The 20,362-nt window shown below is 40.5% G+C and overlaps 1 protein-coding gene across 1 annotated transcript; it reads left to right on the top strand.

Moving 5' to 3' along the window:
* The first annotated feature begins 1,019 nt into the window (after positions 1 to 1,019).
* Positions 1,020 to 18,449, top strand: SAMD3 (sterile alpha motif domain containing 3). The gene is made up of 10 exons (XM_059699593.1): positions 1,020 to 1,466; positions 2,130 to 2,319; positions 5,212 to 5,319; positions 12,216 to 12,401; positions 12,651 to 12,735; positions 13,693 to 13,860; positions 16,207 to 16,407; positions 17,244 to 17,415; positions 17,878 to 17,960; positions 18,154 to 18,449. Exons 1-10 carry the CDS (start codon positions 1,388 to 1,390, stop codon positions 18,436 to 18,438), a joined length of 1,557 nt encoding a protein of 518 aa, XP_059555576.1. The 5' UTR covers positions 1,020 to 1,387; the 3' UTR covers positions 18,439 to 18,449.
* Positions 18,450 to 20,362: the final 1,913 nt, after the last annotated feature.

Below are 20,362 nucleotides of genomic sequence, written 5' to 3'. Positions count from 1 at the left end.
CCCTTGTTTTCAATTCTGCAACTTGGCGTTTGTGAATACTTGGGAGAATGTGGATCATTACTTTGAACCAGACTTGTTTTCTAGGAAGTGATTTTGAAGGCTGCTATCGTTTCAGATTGTCAAATATAAAAGGTAAATGTTTTCCCTTCCACCACTCTCTGATGTGGAAATTCAAATACACAGAAATGAAAAATACAATATTAACTGGGAGAACTTCTAGCAATAAAATTTAAAGATAAGAGCTAATAAATACTTTTTCTTTCCTTTGATTTCTGTAAGAGTAGCTTTCTCCTGTCTTTATGCACAAGTAAACCTGTAGTATAGCATTTTGATTGAAAGGTGAAATTGAAAGTAATATTAAAACATTAAAACGTTTTGGTTTCTTTTCCAATTCTCCCCAGTGCATTAAATATAATTTGGATTGAATGATAAAAAATAAAGGAGAATGAGCTGCCTATGGGAAGTAGGGGAAAATTATTGAAATTGGTAGACTTGTTTTAAATTTTCTAAGTAGTTAAGGAAGAATAGTGGCATGCAAACATACCTGAATAGTTAAGGATTAGTTTAAACTCTGTATGTACTTCTTTCACTTACAATTACTAGTATATCAATTTTCCCACTGTGAGTCTGCCCTAAATTTTTTAAAAATGTTTTCTCAATTTATTAATTTTCCCTAGTTATCTTAAAATCATGGTGTTTAATAAAGTTTCTAGAGCTGAATGGAATACACTCTTAACTGGAAGAAGGGAAAGAAATACTCAGATTCTGCTGAGAAATTTGGCTCCTACTTCCTCCTCTTGCTAACACCTCAAAGCAGTCCAAAGCGGCTGAAAACTCTCTCTGCTAGCTGGGGAGCCATAAGGGGTTAACCAGTCTTGGTTTACTAAGTATCTCTGTCAGGCTTTTTTCTGATCCTTCCTCCCTTCCTCCCCAGCCCACCCCTTTTGTAAATGTCAACCACTTCCTGATGAGCCGAGTAGTGGTGAATTTCACACCTTCCTTTTCTTTGTGAAGAACCCTGGGTGTTAATGGTAGAGGACTGGGGGCCATAGTAGTCTGTGGCTGCCTGTTCGTACAGCTGAGGGATGCCTCTGGAAAAAAAGTAGGAGAAGGTGGAGCAATTTGAGCAAGGAGACTAGGAAATAGGTTCAAATTGGTCTCATTTTTAAAAAGAATTTTTGTTTTATTAGCATCTTTTAGATATGTATTCAGAAAACAATAACTTGAAAGAAGTTTAGAATTGAGTCTCCCAAAGGAAGAAGCTGAGATTAGAGAGCCAGTTGGTAAAAAAAATTAAAATGAAATAAAACAACAATCAGAAAGAAAAACTAAAGAATCCTTCTCTAACCTTTTATTCTGTAGGTGTATTTATTTACAGGATACAGCAATGGAAACTTGGTCCGTTGACCAGGTCTGCAGTTGGTTGGTGGAGAAAAACTTAGGAGAGCTAGTTCATAGGTTTCAAGGTGAGTTGCTTACACTTTTTTAAAAAATGTTAATTGAGCAGCCTAGATATTGGGTGTCCTTTGTTGTTGATAATTGCTTTTGTTGCCTAATGCCTGTGAGTGGGATGTAGACTTGCTGCTGTGGGGAACTTTCATTTCCTGACTGACTGCATTTGATCTAGTATTCACATGAGACTGTAATATTTCAAAAATAACTCAAATAAAATAAAGTCTTAAGAGTTACATAACATACACACTTGATATAATTTGATGCCACTTTTGTCCATAAATACTGCAGCAGGCATTTTGTGCAGTGCTGGATTTACAAGTATTGAAATGTTGTGTGGCAGGTGCTATGGGTAGTAATTTCCTGAGAAGGTTTTTTTTCCTTATAAAAATGATGCCTGTAAGAAAGAATCAAAAATGGGAAGGTGATAATGTGGAAGAAATATTATTTTATTGTGACTCCATGTTCCAGTACTTTCTTAGATATCAGTTTGGAATTGTGCAATATCAGTGTTCTATCTTTAAAAATACAGAACATTTTATAGCACCAGAGGACAAGTGTAGATGATCCTTGTAACACCAGAAATATAATATATTATATATATTTGCCCAGAATGTCGTGTTTTCCAGTGCTTTTCCAGGCAGGCATGTAGACTCTCTCTTTTTTCTTTTTCCCAGAGGAAGAAGTAAGTGGGGCCGCTCTTCTAGCACTTAATGATCGGATGGTTCAGCAACTGGTAAAAAAAATTGGACACCAGGCGGTTCTGATGGATTTAATTAAAAAATATAAGCAGGGGAGTCAAGGACTGGAATCCCCAGGAAGCCCGAGAGCACCAGTTCTGGTCATACAAGCAGCAGCAGCCCCAGGGTAAGTCTGCATGAATTCCTCATTTTCGATGCATGATATTTGGGGTTAAACCTCTGAAAATTGTGACCATTTTCAGCTAGCTTGTGTGTACAGTATTTCTAACTCATGCATAAAGAACGCTTTTTGCACAGTTTTATGAATCAAGATAATACATTTTTTAAAAAAATGCACCACTTTTTAAACACTGACTCCAATTGTTAGGGTTGTCCTGTAAGCCAGGAGTTCCTATATAGAGAACCCTGTAACAAGCAGTTGAAATGTACATACAATGTGAGTAGAAATGGATCACTGCCCTTCAGGTCTTAAAATCAGGGTTTGGGAAAGGCATTTCTGCTGCTCCTTTGCTCTGTTTATTTATGTATGTGTTTATTTGCCAAGGATTCCTTTTCGTGGCTAATTTATATCCTCTTCTAGAGCCTTTACATATAATTTGCTAGAGGCCTTCACAATAATTGGCTGAACACTTTTGCTACAAGGATTTCTAGTTTCTCAAGAGTATTCTTGGAATGCTGAAGGCTATGATAGCATCCCACGAAAATCATGTAGAAAACTTATGGTGGCTTTGAGGCTTAGGGATGTTTTCATTTGTTTGTTTGTCTTTTGCACTGACTTTTGCAAGGAAAAGGAATGATAACAGGAACTTTAAAATTAAAATGTTCGTTGTATAAATCTGTGCCCCGGATCATTTCAGACATCCTAATTTGGTTTTTCCATATTTTGAGACTTTTTGCAAGGTTTTTAACATTAAATAATTGCTGCAGACCAATTATGCATGCATTTAAAAAATAGAATGGTGGTGTTTGCTGAAATCCATCCTGTGTGTTTACTTCAGTTTTTTTTTCAGATTACAACTGTAATAACTGATATTTTTGTCTTGCTCTCTGATAAGCAATAGAAAGTTAGAGAGACCTCATTTAAGTAATTTGATTTCTAGAGTATTTGGACATTTGGGACATGGAGGGGGATGGGTAGGCATGAAGGGATGGTCCACACGTCTGGAGATTCGACATGTTTTGACATATCTATGCAAAGGCACATTCTTCATAGGTGACTTTTGATGAAGCCCCATTGCATGCTTTCACTCCTTCCAGCAATGGGAGGGTGAGAGCCTCAAACAGAGCTCAAAGTGAATTCCCGGCATTCTTGGATGAGTTGGACTTTGAGCTGGAAGTTCTCTTCTGTTGACTGGAATCTTGATATGGCCTTAAGCACAAGCTGGAAGTACACAGCCAGCCTTGTTTCTTCCCACTGCAAATCCGTTTATAATGTTCTCTAGTAAATGAGAACCGCTGGGCTGCCAGGAGACCTGAGCTTCATTCCTGGTTCTACCGCTGAATTGGATTGATTGCTAAATGTTGACATTCCTGCAGCTTCTTCTGTGGGCTGGGAAAAGCCATGCAGTACCTAACTCCCTGTTATTCACACTGATGGTAGGAGTATCATAATTTCTGAGAAAAATCTCTTCTTATCCTAGACCGAAATCGTCTTGTGTTAAATATTAAGCATTGCTAACCTGGTTAGGAAAGCCTTTTTCGAATGGAGCCAAGACTTGGAACACTGGTTATCCAGGGATTTATGAGGGGGGCTTTTACACTCTACCCAATAAGCTGGTGATTTACTTTAAGGATTGTATTGTCTTGTATTCAGGTTAAATTATTCTGGTGCAAAACCACAGTTGCAGTTGGGCTTATTAGTTATATTTGGTTAAAAATGTTTGTCAGCTTATTTGCTTATTGTCAAATATATTGTCACTTGACAAATATATTGTCACGTAGGAATCATAATAGAAAGAGGCACAAAAATATGCAAGTTAATTAAAACCTCTCTAGAAGTGCTTAATAAAGGTAGGAAACTTGGTGTAGCAGAAAGAACCCTGTAGCTAGGCATCAAAACACTTGATTTCAAATACCTGTTCTGATATTAGCTACCCATATAGCCTTGGAGAGTTGCTTGGCTTTTCTTTCAACTGTAAAATGAAGCAGATAGAATAAATGGTGCTTAAGACTCCTTCTAAAGAGTCTACAATGGCATTCAAGACCAGGGATTCAAGACCAGGGTTTCAGCTTGAGCGCATATTTCCTTAATGGCTAATGGTTGCCTGGTATGTTATTTTAAAAAGGATTTGTAGGCCACATCTGGACTTTAGCATCCTACTCAGACTTAGGCAAATGTTAGGAATCTATAATAGGTAGGAATATTTCAGCTGCTTTTTGGTTGTTGCTCTTGTTGAAGCTGGAAGAAAAATCACTGAACAGAAAGTTGGAAAATTGTGATCAACTCCTGGCACTTCTTCTTCTTCTTCTCCCCCTCTCCCTCCCCCTCCCCTCTTCCACCCCTCTCCCTCCCCCTCCCCTTCCTCCTCCCCTTCCCCTCCCCCTCCCCCTCCCCTCCCCACCCCTCTCCCTCCCCTTCCCTCCCCTCCCCCTCCCCCTCCCCCTTCCCTCCCCTCCCCTTCTCCTCCCCTCTCCCTCCTCCTCCTTCTCCCCCTCCTTCTCCTCCTCCTCCTCCTCCTCCTCCTCTTCCCCTCCTTCTCCTTCTCCATTTTTTTTTTTTTTGCCAAATAAGGATATTAACCAATAAAGGTACATTTTATTATTACCATCATTTTAAAGGAACATATCATCTTGCCACCATTATAAATATGACCAATTGGTGAAAATAGCATTGTGAACTGGCATCAGTCTGTCTCCTGGTATGTATGAACTACTGAGTGAGATGACCCCAGAGGGTTCTTCCCTCCGTTATCTTAGTCATGACTAATGTGGATCTTGGGAGAAGACACAGATTCTATGTTAACTATGAGCTACCACCTACCTTCACAGTTTCTTTGATGTCAATGGTTGAGGCTCCTGTTGACTAGTTCCTCACCCACCTCTTCTTTTTTGGTAACAGGGATAAACAGTCCTCCAGTCCAGCCAACCAAGGGGAGCAGATGCCAGCTTTCTATCCAGCTGAGAACCTTGATAATAGACTAATTGACCAAAGAGTACTGAAACAGAGGTGGGATTACCAACTTCTAAACATCTAAAGCCAAATGATATAATATTTGTTGTTGTTGCTGTTGTGTGTGTGTGTTTTTTTTTTAATGAGACTTCACATAAGTGAAAATTTTGTTTTCCTGTAAGGGAATTTTTTTTTTATCGAGTGATGAAGATATTTGGTAAAAGATGAAGGTTAAATTTTCTAATCTTTGTGTTGGAAAAGAGAAGTTTTGAAGATTATATTCATCTTTCAAGTATACACTGCTAAGGGGAAAAAAAGGGATTAATCTGTTATAAACTGTCCAGGGTGATAGGCAGTAGCCACAAAATAATGTCCTATAGCTAGAATGTGCCATTTGAGGAGTCTTTGTTTTTGTTCTGAATTTTGTAGTTGTTGTTTTAACTTGACTATACCTGATGGAGGTGTTTTGGTAAACATTTCCTTATATAGTAATCACCCCTTAACCACAGCTTTGATTTCCATATTTTCAGTTACCATCCAAAATATTAAATGGAACATTCCAGAAATAAACAATTCATAAGTTTAAATTGCAGTGTCCTGGGTAGTGTAATGAAATCTTGCACTATCCCGCTTCATCCCTCCTAATTTACATAAGGGATGTAAATTATCCTTATGTCCAGTGTCCAACTGTCTATCTGTTCCTTAGTGACTTAGTAGCCATCTCAGTTTTTAGATTGACTGGCAATATTGTATTGCTTGTGTTCAGATAACCCTTATTTTATTGTTATAATTGTTCTATCTGATTATTAGTTATTGTTTTTGATCTCTTACTATGCCCAATTTACAAATTAAACTTTATCATAGTTACAGAAAAAACCCAGAGTCAATATATATAGTTCCTTGGTACTACCCATGGTCTCAGGCATCCACTGGGGGCCTTGGAAGGGATCCTATGCAGATAAGGGGATACTACTGGACTTAGATGGTATAATATTTCAACATATGGGCTACATTGGAACAAAGGACAACTATAGACCTAGAGAACCGGACCCAGGAATGTGGTTCTCAAGCACTCCTTTCACCACAAAGCCTCCAAAAGTAGCCAGTCCCTCCTGTAAGTGTTCAGGTGTGAGCAGAGACAGGAAAACCATCATTAGTCCCAGCGGTCCGTCCCTAGAGCCTCTGTGAATCGGTATTCTCATCTGCAAAGTGGGAAGAATAATGATACTTTCCTCATGGTTCTCTTGTGAGCATTAAAAATAGAGAATGCCTGCCCAGTGCTAGCTCCGTGGAAGCACACGGAGGGCACTCATTCCGAGTGCCCGTCTGCACAGCACTGCTCCAAGTAGCGTTTCCTCCTTCCTTTGGACTTCTTCCTTCTCCCTGCTTGCTGCCAGCGGGAGATGGGGTGCAGCCTTCTGTTCATGCAGGTCTGTTCTCTCTTCTAAGCCCTCGGCTGGCATTCCATCCTCATCGCGGGCCTGTGACACCGGCAGGGCAGGACACCCCTGTGGTTTCATAGGGTCAAAGGACCAGCCTCGTGCTTCGTGGTGCTTCTCAGTCTTCACAGCACCTACTAGTACTGAGGGGAGGAGAAACGAGGCCTGGCTCAGAAATGGAGAGAAAGTGGAGGGTTTCAAAACCAGAGCTGAATACCGCCATATCTTTCTAATCATAAATTCTCCCGTGATCCACTTGACCCCTTGCTGCCCATCTCTCTGCCCATGAGCACTTCAGAGTTAACATGTCTCCAAATGACCTCCTTTATTTGGGTGCGAGAACCACAAATCCGCTGTCATTTAAGACGAGGAGAGTTTGTTGTAAGAAAAGCATTTCCTAGCACCAGGGGAAGCCAGGGTAGAGCTGTCCCTCCTCTGATGGAGCCACATGGCAGCCATCTCGGCCTCTGTCCTGCTTCTCTTGTCCACCTCATTCCCTTGTTTCTCTCTATGAGGATGGGTTTATCCTAGTCAGTGCTGCTCTGCCCTCCTCAGCCTGGCTGGCACATGACTGCCTTGCCCTGTTGCTGCCTTTCTTTACCTACTTGCTCATCCTTGAAGGTTCTGCTCAAAAATCTCTCTTTCAGGAGCCCCTTCATTGACGTTCCAGACCAGGCAAGGACTCCGGTCTCCTATGCACAGAATCTTTGCTTTACTCGTAAAACTAGATGATGAAATTGATGAGTTTAAAGTTTGCAGTCCCTCATTAGGCTGAAAGCACCTCAAAGACAAAGACCAGGCCTTTTTCGTAAACACAGATTTGGCACAGTCCCTGGGACACAGAGGCTAAGCAGGAGTTTTAAATTGAACGGAGGATGTGTGAGCCAATGAAAACATGAATGTTTCATGGGGCAGGATAAATATTTTAGTCTCTATTTCTTTTTAGATCTTTTGATACAATTCATACTAAATATGCTAACTTTTTAACAGAGTTAAACTCCAGGAGTTTATAAGTCACTCACACATAATAGGCTAGGAAGTTGATGGCATTTGGCTACAGGGCTTTTACAAAGCCAACTGCTGTATGGGGGCAGGAAGGAATGGTGGATCAAGAGCTGGCTTTGGGGTCTCACACCCCTGGGTTTGAATCCTGATTCCTCCAAAATGCCTTCCAGGTGGCCTATGCACAATATAGGATGGGAACTGGCATATGTAGTCCTTGAAGTCCAAATGAGATAACATATTAAAGTTCAGCTGTTATCACATCATACAAGATGGCAGTCATTATGCTTGTGATATCTTTTTATATGTTCCCTAAAATGAATGTGCTTTCCATCCAGATACTTTGCAGACAAGAAGAAAAAGAAGGTTCTAGAGGCACAATGTTCACCTGACTTTGGCTCTTGAATAATCTCTAGTAGAGGCATGTGTGCCCCCATGGATGAAATCCTAGGGTACTGAGACACAATGCAGTTTTTTTTCAGTGATAGGTGATATCATGCTTTTTACTGCATTGCTTAAGAGCCCTTCCCTCCCTTCCTTCCTTCCTTCCTTCCTTCCTTTCTTCCTCCCTCCCTCCCTCCCTCCCTCCCTCCTTCCTTCCTTCCTTCCTTCCTTCCTTCCTTCCTTCCTTCCTTCCTTCCTTCCTTCCTTCCTTCCTTCCTCCACTATATTTTTATTGATTTTAGAGAGGAAGGGAGAGGGAGAGATTCAAACATCAATGATGAGAAGAATCATCGATTGGCTGCCTCCTGAATGCACCCTACTGGGTACCGAGCCTGCAAGCCAGACATGTGCCCTGACCTGGAATTGAACCATGACCACCTGGTTCATAGGTCAGTGCTCAGTCACTGAGCCATGCCGGCCGAGCTAAAGTGCCCTTTCTTGATGGAATAACTACAATGTCTCATACTCAGCAGGTATTGGTGATCCGTAGGGAAAAGATTTTTTTTGCAGTGATATTTTTGTTTTCCATCTACACCATTTAAAACTTTTCACTTCCCCTTTAGTACCAAATAAACCATGAAATCAGATAAACAGGTAGATATTTCCTAAATGTTACTTTAAAAAACACTTCACTGGAACTTTAAATGTGTGCAGGTGTTTTGCTTCTGCCTTTGGGAATAATTATAAAATTAGCCATGGTTTCATGCATATTTAAAAATTGTTTTAATGACGATATTTTTTTGTGGGGGGGAGGGGGGTCTCGTTACTGCTACAGAATGTAGGAGAATGACCTCACCCATATGCCTATACTCAGTAAGGCAAATGTCAGTGGGTCAACACGTGATGGATTGTATGTAGGGACTATCCCACACACAGCTCAGAAGAGGGCACTGAAGTCACGTGAGCATCTTATCCAGCACAAAATAAAGAGAGGACTCGATGAAATGCACCAGCCCAGTTACAATTCCATCAGTACCCACTCCAGTTAGATGTGGGATTCCTCTTTTTACTTCCTACACTTTCATGTCCTCCAGAGGTCCAGCGCTGGGAGGGAGGGGAAGAGGCTGTGCTGGTGAGGAACCAGTCTGATTGCCTTGGCAATGCCTGGCACAGAGTAGGTGATCAACGAACTTTTACCACATGAAAGAACAGAAATAAGAAGTATTTCTGTGGTCTCATCTTAATTGAATTACATATATTCCCTTCGACTCTGACTAGATGATGTTTGAGTGAGGAATATTGGCTTCCTAAGTCTTTGTTCAGTGGAGGAAATCTTTGGACCCAGGCAAGCAGGACTTGTAGAGTCCAGGAAATTGGGCTGGCATTACTGATAAGTAACTCTCAGACTCCTGTCCATTTCTATAAATATCATATGAAGTCTTTAGAGCGATCCAAAGTGAGCTTGATTTCTAATCTATTTTTCCCATTTTGTTCAGTCTAAAAGTTACTGAATATACACCATGAGCTAGGTATTATTTAGACAGTGGCAGGCAGGGGATGCAATTTAGTCCTTGCCTGGGGGAACTCAGAGTCTTGTAGATAAGACAGGTGTGTACTAGTAAGCTAGTAATGGCAATATTAAGCAAATGTGCAGAAATAGAAACTCGCGGGCACAGAAATAGCATAGAAGAGGGAGAAATAGGGCTTTCAGGAAAGTGAGTGTGGAGAAGGTCTCTGGGGAGAAGCTTCACAAAAACTGAGGGAGGATTTTGAAAGGTGATTAGAAATTCATTGAAGGAAAATGGGGCAGGAGAGAATGCCATTCACAGCAAAGGAACAGCAAATGCAAATGTACAAACACCTGAAAAAGCACGGGGGGATCCTACTTGGAGTAAGTACTTTTGGGAAGTGAGAGATCTCAGCAGAGAAAGCAGTGGCTGGAATGGTGAGAGATGCTGTCAGAGAGCTGAGGACGCTCTATGCTCTGCAAGCGAGCAGGGCAACACTGACTATAGCCTTAGATTCACCTGGGGACCTAAACAAACAGTATCAGTGCTAAGAAGAATGGAAATAGGGATTGTGGAAGAGTAATGGCGATATAGTCAGCTGCAGTAAATATTGATTGAATGAATGAAATGAGAGAGTAACATACTGGGAAGTAGTTTGGGTTGAAGCACAGATTGACCCTGGAAATTACCCGTTGCTGTATTGAATCTGGTGTTAAATTGTTGGTGTGGTTATTGTAGCAAGGACATGTTTTCACCACTGGTATACTGACTGCCAACGAGGGAAAAAAGGAGGGAGCGTATCATAAAAAGAGAGGAAAGTGCTTTCTCCTCTTTTCTTTATTCCCCATGTTACATTGTATCTCATGCATTCTTAGGAAATATGACCTAACGTTCTAAAGCAGCGTTTCTCAACCTGTGGGTTGCGACCATCGGAAAACACATATAGCATATCAGATATTTATATTACGATTCACAACAGTAGCAAAATGACAGCTATGAAGTAGCAATGAAAATAATTTTATGGTTGGGGGTGACCACAACATGAGGAACTGTATTAAAGGGTCATGGCATTAGGAAGGTTAAGAGCCACTGTAAGGAACCTGACCTTTCAACTCTCATCTCACCTAGTCAATTTTCCTAGGACTAGTAAGGACTCCATGGCAGTGCCAGAAAATTAACCTGCTCAGCTAATTTGGGAACTCTTTCTGTTTTTTGACTTCTACTTTGCCTTTATTCCTTTACTTTCATTCCAATCAATCTTATGAGTGAAGTGGATTGAAAGCTACTTAGTGCCTCTGGGTACCTGTTACTTGGAAATTTTACTGTGGAGTCTTCTTTTACACACTTAATGATCAGTCACTAACTTTAAAGTTTTAAAGTGGTTCTGATACTTAATTTTATAAATAGCCTTATTGAGGTGTAACTTATATAACATAAAATTCACCCATTTAAAGTGTGCTGCTCAGTTAATTTTAGCAGATTTATCTGGTAGTGCATACCTGGTCACAATCCATTTTGGAACATTTCCATTACCCTAAACCAGGGGTCCTCAAACTTTTTAAACAGGGGGCCAGTTCACTGTCCCTCAGACCGTTGGAGGGCCCGACTATAGTTTAAAAAAAAAAACTATGAACAAATTCCTATGCACACTGCACATATCTTATTTTGAAGTAAAAAAAAACTAAACGGGAACAAATACAATATTTGTATTTGCATGTGGCCCGCGGGCCGTAGTTTGAGGACCCCTGCCCTAAAAAATTCCCTCGTTCCCTTTTGCAGCCTATCTTCTCTCCCAACCCGCAGCCCCAAGCAACTGCTGATCTGCCTTCTGTAGGTATAGTTTTCTATAACGTTTGGTAGAAACTTTCATCTGAATGAAATAAGAGTATCTGATACTTTTAAAATATATATATTTTCATTGATTTCAGAGAGGAAGGAAGGAGGAGAGAGAGAGAAACATCAATGATGAGAGAGAGTCAATGATCAGCTGCTTCCTGCACGCCCCCCATGGGAGACTGAGCCTACAACCCGGGCATGTGCCCTGACCGGGAATTGAACCGTGACCACCTGGTTCATAGGTTGATGCTCAACCACTGAGCCACACCGGCCAGGTTCTCACACTTGTTTTTTACTTACAAATTAAGTTTACCTTTAAAGTAGCCAAGACCAACTAAATTAAGTTGATCTTATATTTTGCTATTAACAGCAGCAGGATAAATTAATTAGAGGAATTTTCTTAGCTGCTAAGACTTATTTATGCCTTACTACTGAATTGCAACTTACTCTTTTTGTTTATTCAGTTTTGAGCTATGTGCTACATATTATTTCTTCAAGATAGATGGAATAATATTCTTCCCAACTTCAGGCTTTTTTCAAAGTCTATATTATTATGACTCCCCCACCTCCCGATCTTACAAGTGTGCAAAGGGAAGGAAAATGGAGATACCTAATGAGCCTTCAAACATTTGTGGGTAGCTGAATGGATGGAAGACGGATTGATGACTTCCATATATTTAGGTCTCAGGAAAGTGCTTTATATCAGAAGTTCTCAGGATGTAGAAAATGGATAATTTAGGTATATTTGAAATGAGATTTCACTCTGTGTGTTTCTATTTAACAGAAGAAATGTGAAACATGTTTTAGAAAGGAATAAAGCCTTGCAGTGGGCGAAGTCCTATGTTTTACCGGAGTTTCCCTATGATGTCAGATGCCTGTTAGCAGAGCAGAAGTGTCCCGACCACAGCATGAGGATAAGGATCATTGAGTTTCTCCAGGCCGACATGACCAAGTATCTGAAAGGCTCACTGTGAGTAATTACAGGGCAGGCTGGTTGCTCTGGGGGAGGATCTACTGTCAGAGTAAACTAGCATTTATTAGGAACCAACCCTTTTCAGGTTTTGGATGACATATCAGTCATAAATCCAACATTGCACAATATTTGAATGTCTCTGTTGTCATATGGAAAGATTTGAAGAAAAGGGAGTGTAATTTAGACTCAGTGTAAAGGAAGGGATTGGGCAGCTTGGAATGAAACATGTCCTGTTGCACTGAACAGGTACCCCAGCACCCAGCAGTATAACGATGTGGTCAACACCCTGCTGCAGGCCCACCCTTTCCTGGACGAGGACGGCTGTGGCTTTGTGAGTGACCGTTTTATTCATCTCTGCCCTTTAAAAATAATAGCCTTGCCCTAGCTGGTTTGGCTCAGTGGGTTGAGTATGGGCCTGCAGACTGAAGAATCCTAGTTCGAGTCCTGTCAAGAGCACATGCCCGAGTTGCAGGCTCCATCCCCTGCAGGGGGCCTGCAGGAGGCAGCTGATGAATGATTGTCTCTCATCACTGATGCTTCTATCTCTCTCTCCCTCTCCCTTCCTCTCTGAAATCAATAAAAAAAAAATAATAATTGCCTTGCATTGTTTAGTAATTTTGTCTCATCCCCCTTTAATCAGTTGTGCGCTCTCTCCCTCCCTCTTTTTTAGGTACTTTCTCTCTCTCTCTCTCTCTCTCTCTCTCTCTCTCTCTCTTCCTTTATCTTTTTAAAAATAGACTTTATTTTTTAGTTCACAGCAAAATCGAGAGGATGGTGCAATTATTTCCCTCCATTTACCCCTTGCCCCGACACATGCATATCCTCCCCCATTTCCAATATCCTCCATTAGAGTGGTACATTTGTTATTAGTGTATGATTGTCTAACTACTATGTTGTGCACCTGAAACTAATACAAAGTAATATTGAATGTAAACTGTAATTGAAAAAATAATTTTTAAAATAAGTGGAGTACTTTATGAAGACAGAAGAATAAGGTGAAAATTATACAATTTTAGGAATTAAAGAATCTAAAATCAATAGTGACTATATTTACTCAATAGCTATATGTCATTGGAAAAATATTTTTAGTTTAGGGACTACAAATTTTATAGCAATAGCATAAGATTGTTGTGTGGGTAAATGGAAGGATGGAGTTAATGTTTCTATTACTGTGATGTGAAAAGATTTGAAGCCTAAAGGTGTTAGATAAATACAAAGTTTTATTGTGTATGTGGTATTATTGAAATCTCCTTGAAGAGCAACGGTTCTGTTTTGTTATTTTACATAGTTTTTATGGAAACGAGCCCTGAAAGATCGCTTTAAATATGTGAGAAGACCCATAGAAGATGATGAACAAGTGATGAGAAATAAGTGTAAATTTGGACATCGAAGAGGCCAGAGAAGGAAATCTCTTGCAGATATCAGATTTGATGAAATGAAAATCACTCAAATAAAAGTAAGACTGAATCTTGAAATGTTCTGACAACTCATTGATCGGTTGATTGATTTGGGATTAATAAGCAGTAACATTTGAAATCATTAAAACAAAATCAGATGTCCTTTTGGTGTGGTCAGAAAGCAACAAAATCTGTGTTTTGCATAGCAAATAATGTGATGACAATAGTTCCAAAAAAGTTTTTCCGAACCCAGTTTGAGCAGAGTTGGTTATTGAACATCTCATGTTTATTCTTTTCCAACCTTCAAAAAAACTAGAAAATCACTAACATTCTGGATCCTTGAATATCTTCCTGGCATCTTAAAATGCATCTTGTGTTCTTGCTGTTCTTATTGCTACAGAAAGATTTTAATGCTTGTGTTATAGGGTTAGGTACCTGTAGTTTCAAGGTGTCAGGAGGAAGGTAATCCACATGCATGGCAGAAAACTCTATAACTTTGTCCAGAAGGGATCCCACACCACCCAGGTGACTGTGAAGATTGTCAGGCTGAGGACCCAGCAAGGGCCTGGAGATCCTTCCCTCAGCAGCAGGTCTGCTATATGTAATGTCCACGTGGGTCCTAGTTATCTAAAAGCCAATATTCTTTATCTCACAGCACCCAGATATCCTCAGAAACAAAAATGTCCCCTGCTAATAAAGTAGATTGAACTCCTTAGGGAAGATGTCCAAACTACCAACTATGGAAGCTAAATCTCATGCTCCCTCAATTCTATTTCCAACCCAATCCAACCTGAATAGGTAAATCCTGACATTTCACCACAAACACATTTATGTTAGTAAATGTACTTATTGTAAGTATTCTATTTTCTTCTGCTGCTGGTATATTTACTTGCTATTAGTAGAGCAACATCTTGGGTTGTAAATATTTCTCTCTTTTCTGCGTCCAGCCCGGCTAGAGAGCGGCCTGGTTCCTGAGTAGGGGCTGCTGGGGATTGAGAAAATGAAAGAAAGAGACAGACACAGAGATGGAAGGAAAAAGCTGGGGCCAGGTGGGACCACTGTCCTCTGATGGAGGGACAGGGACCCAGAGCTGATACGGCGTGTTTATTTTATACAACAAAATACCAGGAAGTTTTACTAAAGCCCAAGACAAAGGAGATTATGTGCATTCTTGTGGCTTCTTTGTAACCATCACTTCTGGGTGGGCCCGGATAATCGTGTTTGTTCCTGGTGCTTGGCTGGATTTAGATAATGAAACCCACCCACTGGCGCCTGAGCTGAAGGTCAGGCTGACAACACACCTACCTCTGGCAAGGTGTGTTTCCAGGGCGTGGCTCTGCCAACGCCACTGGATTCAGTTGACAATAATTAAAGAAGTGGAGCATTTTAGACTCCTTACCATCATTTTCATCTTTTACAGGCAACATCTGTTCCCATTCTGGTCAGGTAGACAGTTTGTCAAGATACTAATTCAAGTGTAGTTTCACCTGTGTGTCCTCTCAACTAATTTTCCCAGAAGGATTTTTTTCTTTTCTTTTTTCCTAAAGCTGATTGTCTTCCGATATTTATTTATTTATTTAAAATATATTTTATTGATTTCAGAGAGGAAGGGAGAGGGAGAGAGAGATAGAAACATCAATGATGAGAGAGAATCAGTGATTAGCTGCCTCCTGCACGCCCCCTACTGGGGATTGAGCCCGCAACCCAGGCATGTGCCCTTGGCCGGAATCAAACCTGGGACCCTTCAGTCCATAGGCCGATGCTCTATCCATTGAGCCAAACCAGCTAGGGCTGTCTTTGATTTTTAAGGAGAATATGTCTTTCTTAGCCATCCTAGCCCACGCCAGCCCGTGTACCCAAATGTACAGTGAATATAACTGACAGTGTAATAACTTAGCAACACGAAGTACCCACTGTGATTATTTTGAATTTGGATTATATGACATGGTCCTGCAACTATAAAAAGACATTTAAAAAGAAAAAAATGCAAACAATAACAAACCTTAATTTAAAACCTTTTGATCTCTTAATATTTTATCTTCTAAAATTGAATGAGTAGAAATAAGCATTCCTGTTAAGTGTGAACCTTCTAGATAATCTAGACTTCCATGTAAAAGGGTATGTAGGAAATGAAGTTACTCATAGCTCTGTCAAGAGAACAGATAATTCCACAGTAATTAGCTACCTGATTTGTTCACAGTTAGATTGTCCATTTGCTAACCATGTTCAATGCCAAGTGTAATTACACATGATGATATGCATCTTTTGAGTGCATTATTATAATATGATTTATATTATATAAAATATAAAATGAGTGCAATGCAGCCTATAATTCAAATTTCATGAAGGGTAAAATTGAAATGTTAAATATGCAACATGTTGATATTTTGAAAATATTTTTTCAGGAAGAAGCTATTTGTTTAGATTCTGAAGTAGATGAACATATTAGCTGGTTCCAGCAAGAATATGTGAAAACAGTCAAGGACTGGAGGGAAATCGATAAGAGGATGAGCCAGACTTTGCAAATAAGAAGGAAGCTGATTGGCAGCAGAACGCCTCTGAAGGACATCCTTAAAATGTTTCCTTTCCTGAAGTGCCCTTATCAGGTACCTTTATTCGCTTATAATACTCTCTGATTGTAGTGTCCAAATTGATTTGTCTCTTTCCTCTTGAAGTGGAAACAGGACTAGGCAGCAAGTGTGAATCTCAATAGGGTGTGTGAGGCCCCCTTGGCTACAACTAGGACCATTTGGTGAGAATTTCTGGGGCCTATTTCTAATGACCTGCACTGGCTGCCTTCAGATTTAGTTCCCTGTGAACAGGAAGTAGGGAGGGGGGCAGTGATGGTGGAAGTCTCTGAGGGGAAGCGCTTAGCTAGTGGCTTAAGAACAGGGGATTCCGTAAAGATAAACTGGTTTTGCTTTCACCTTGTACTCAAATATCTTGTCACAGTTTATTGCTAGCTGATCTTATAGTCTCTAAAGCTCTCCTCTTTCTCTAGGATCCCTTACAACACTAAGTTTTGGTATTTTTCAAGGTTTGCCTCTTAAAATCTAAGTTTTCTTTTTGCCTCTTGTTGGACACTGCCAAAACGTAACAATGTAGTTTTTACCTAAAGAAACGTAAGATCCTAGAATCTTAATCTTATTTAGGTAACCTCAATAGCTAAAATATGCATACATACCCATTTAATTGGGTCTGCATCCAAAGTTTTAATTCTACGGGTCAAAGTTTGCCATGTCCATTAATTATCTTTTCCTGCTCACTTCAGACTTTCATTCTTTCCTCCTTCTCTGTCCTAAATCTTTACTTCTTTACTAAAGCTACTGAAATTTCTGGTATATACTTTAAACTACATTCAAAGTTTAAAATAATCCTAAAGAGTTATTTACTTCCCTTTCATTAGCTTTTCTAGTGATCTGATATCATTTTCTTCTTTCAGATGTTCAAAGAATTTCAACTTCTTACAAGAACAGATATTTATAAGAAAACAAGGCACGTTTTGGAATCCTATTCAGACAATATACTGACTTCTTTTTCAGTGGTGGACAATCCAATCAACATTGCGCTGCAAGAAAAAATGAAACAGCACACAGATGAGGACATGTTGAAATGTTAGTAAGCCTGCGAGTGGGGCTCTCTGGTCTTAGTCATCTGTATAATTCAGGATGGTTGGAAAAGTTCTGTTTTCATAATGAGTAAAATTTAGTGAAACAACATATGGGAGAGAAAAAAAAAATTCTCAAATAGGAGGTGTTGGGGTATAAATACAAAAAGGACACTTGATCCTATAAAGTATATTTAGGGAACCAGTAATCTGTTAATTTCATAACCTAGATCACAACGTAGAGCTTGATAAAAGGACAGAGATCTGGGGGACAGAACACGAGATCTTGAATGTTTATTAGATGGGCATGTTGGTTAACAATGGTTATGAAACACCAATCTAAGAAGGCTCGTTTGTTCTCTGTAGACGTAACGATTTTTAAAAAAATACAGGTGCTTTATACTGGCTTTGCTACAACAGTTAGGAAAAGCTCATTTTACTTGGACTGTAAGCATGTTTGCTTTGACAGATATGAAGATGACAGCCACATGTTTACTCCTCCCAGATGTGTTTGGGGATGATCCCAGCCTTTTTGTCATCGTGAATGAGAAGGTATGCACTATATCAGTGATCGCTGGTTTGACATTTCACATCTTCTTATTTGAAAGCAGGATGGTGGTCTATTTGGAAGTATGTTGTGTCACTTTTACAAATATGCTAATTTGCAACAAGCTCATTTTTTATAATAAATCCAGACTCCTTGTATTATTTAGCTATTTTACACTTCCTTTTTTTTTTTTTTCAGGTGCAAGTGTCCACTCCTGTGTTAGAAGTTAAAAACCCTTTCAACATTGATGTCTGTGAATTTTCTCTGTATTTAGAAAAAGAAAGACTCACAAAAGTGGACGACTGTGTTACGGCCCTGGCTGCTCTAGTAGCTGCCTTTCATGTGTTTGGGATCCAGTGTCCGAGTCGACTGTCCCAAACGCTCCACTTCCTGGAGACACAGATTTTTGATTTGCACAGTCCCTACGTTCCTTCTATGAAAGAAAAGGAAAAGGAAGTAGGGTTTCAACATCCAGTCACTTAATAGAATGCTAAATATTGTACAGTGGGGCCTGGACTTACAAGTGTCCAGACTAACGAGTGTTTCGAGATACAAGCCATCTCTCGGCCAGTTTTTTGCTTTGAGTTGCGAGCTAAAATTCGGGTTACGAGACAGCTTCAGATACCCCACTGCTAGTTGGCGCAGCGAACGTCGCAGTGAACGCCACAACATCAGCCCAGCATCACGTGTCTCACTCGTTCACTTTTTGATTTGACATACGAGTGATTTGAGTTAACGAGCTCCGTCACGGAACGAATTAAACTCGTAAGTCAAGGTCCCACTGTATTAGGATTGATCTCTGGGACGGCTGAGACTTTACAAAAAATTGTTTGAATTAGAGTTGTGGTAGATAATTAGGAAATCATTTTGTCTAAAAGATGTAAATGAATTTCAATGCATTTTTTAAATCCTTACCAGAGGACACATTTTTAGAGAGAGGGAAGGAGAGATATCAATATGAGAGAGAAGCATCAATTGGTTGCCTCTGACTGGGGATCGAACCTGCAACCTTTTGCTATACAGGATGACACTCCAACCAACTGAGCCACTCGGCCAGGGCTCAATGCTTTCTGTCTTTAATCCTAAATACTTAAATTTTCTGAAATTCTGTAATAAAATAATACTTAAAGAGTTGTTTACTTATTTTTTAAAAAAAATATATTTTATTGATTTTAGAGAGGAAAGGAGAGGAAGAGATAGAAACATCAATGGTAAGAGACTCATTGATTGGCTGCCTCCTGCACGCCCCCCTACTGGGGATCAAGCCCACAACCCAGGCATGTGCCCTTGGCCGGAATCGAACCTGGGACCCCTCAGTCCGCAGGCCGACGCTCTATCCATTGAGCCAAACCAGCTAGGGCCTGTTTATTTATTTTGATTTAATTTGAGAAATACCATGGTCCCAGTTACACTTTCATGGGTGCATTCGTTTTTAAAAGGCACTTCACTTCATATTTGCTAAGTCTTTGGGTTAGGGTATGACCTTGCTCTTAACTCGAAAGGCTAATGCCCAGGAGCTGCACATTTGGGGGCTGTGGGCTGCCTCCTTGGTCTGACCATTGCTTGGAGACGTTTCTCCTGATGTTCATTAAAATGCTAATCCAGTGAGATAAGACGATGAAAGAGAAGCTGCCCACGCTACAATGACCATGTACTAACGACTTGCACGGGCATCGACAGGAAGAGTACACAGCAACTTGGCACGTGTCACCTTCCCATACACCACTGCCTATTCCAGTTTCCATTTCCTCCCTTTCACTAGAATATGCCTTTGTTCCTCAGGAACTTTCCTTTATTTTCCCCATTAGCGCCGCCCCCACCCCACACACACTTTTTAAATTTCACAGTCGGCTTTATTTCTCAAGTTCTTAAAGCTTCCTTCCCTTTGGAGGCCTGCAAAGTCTATGGCTGAAGTTGAAGGAAAGCCTCTTTGTTCTTTTAGGCTGGGTGAAGGGATGGCGGTGGGTCTATGGGAACAGCGGTGGTTTGGCTGCAAAGATGTGAGCTGACCATAAGGGCAGATTCACTTAAGCTTTATTATCTTTCAGTGGTGCTCCTATCTCCGTGCCTAGTACGGCCCGGCCACTTGGCAAATTTCCAATGTTGCTGGACTAACCGAACCCTGCTTTGCTTGGAGGCTGACTCTCCAGAATCAAAAAGTTGCAAAATGGCAGCCAGGGGCTGTATTTCAGTCTACACGCAGGTCTCTCTGGGCTTGCACAATGTTCCCTGAAATGTTTGAAAATGCCTTCAGGTGGAAAAGGTCTCATCCAGTTGCACATTCCCCGTCCCTCCCTTGTGTCTTAACCCTAGCCTGCTTCTCCCCTCCCAGGCTCTTCTCTGCCATCATGACCCCGACTTCCTCGGTGAAGACTGAGACGGTATCCCCAGGAAGGAATGGGGGAAA

This window comes from Myotis daubentonii, chromosome 6 (assembly GCF_963259705.1).
Source record: "Myotis daubentonii chromosome 6, mMyoDau2.1, whole genome shotgun sequence".
NCBI lineage: Eukaryota > Metazoa > Chordata > Mammalia > Chiroptera > Vespertilionidae > Myotis > Myotis daubentonii.
This window is presented reverse-complemented; position numbering and strand designations above follow the sequence as displayed.

What these genes read in the sequence shown, in the direction of transcription:
- SAMD3 (XM_059699593.1), top strand. Translation starts at nt 1,388, where the DNA reads ATGGAAACTTGGTCCGTTGACCAGGTCTGCAGTTGGTTGGTGGAGAAA. An exon ending in TGAAAATCACTCAAATAAAA is followed by an intron (nt 13,861 to 16,206) that starts GTAAGACTGAAT and finishes ATATTTTTTCAG; the next exon opens with GAAGAAGCTATTTGTTTAGA. An exon ending in TCCTGAAGTGCCCTTATCAG is followed by an intron (nt 16,408 to 17,243) that starts GTACCTTTATTC and finishes TTCTTCTTTCAG; the next exon opens with ATGTTCAAAGAATTTCAACT.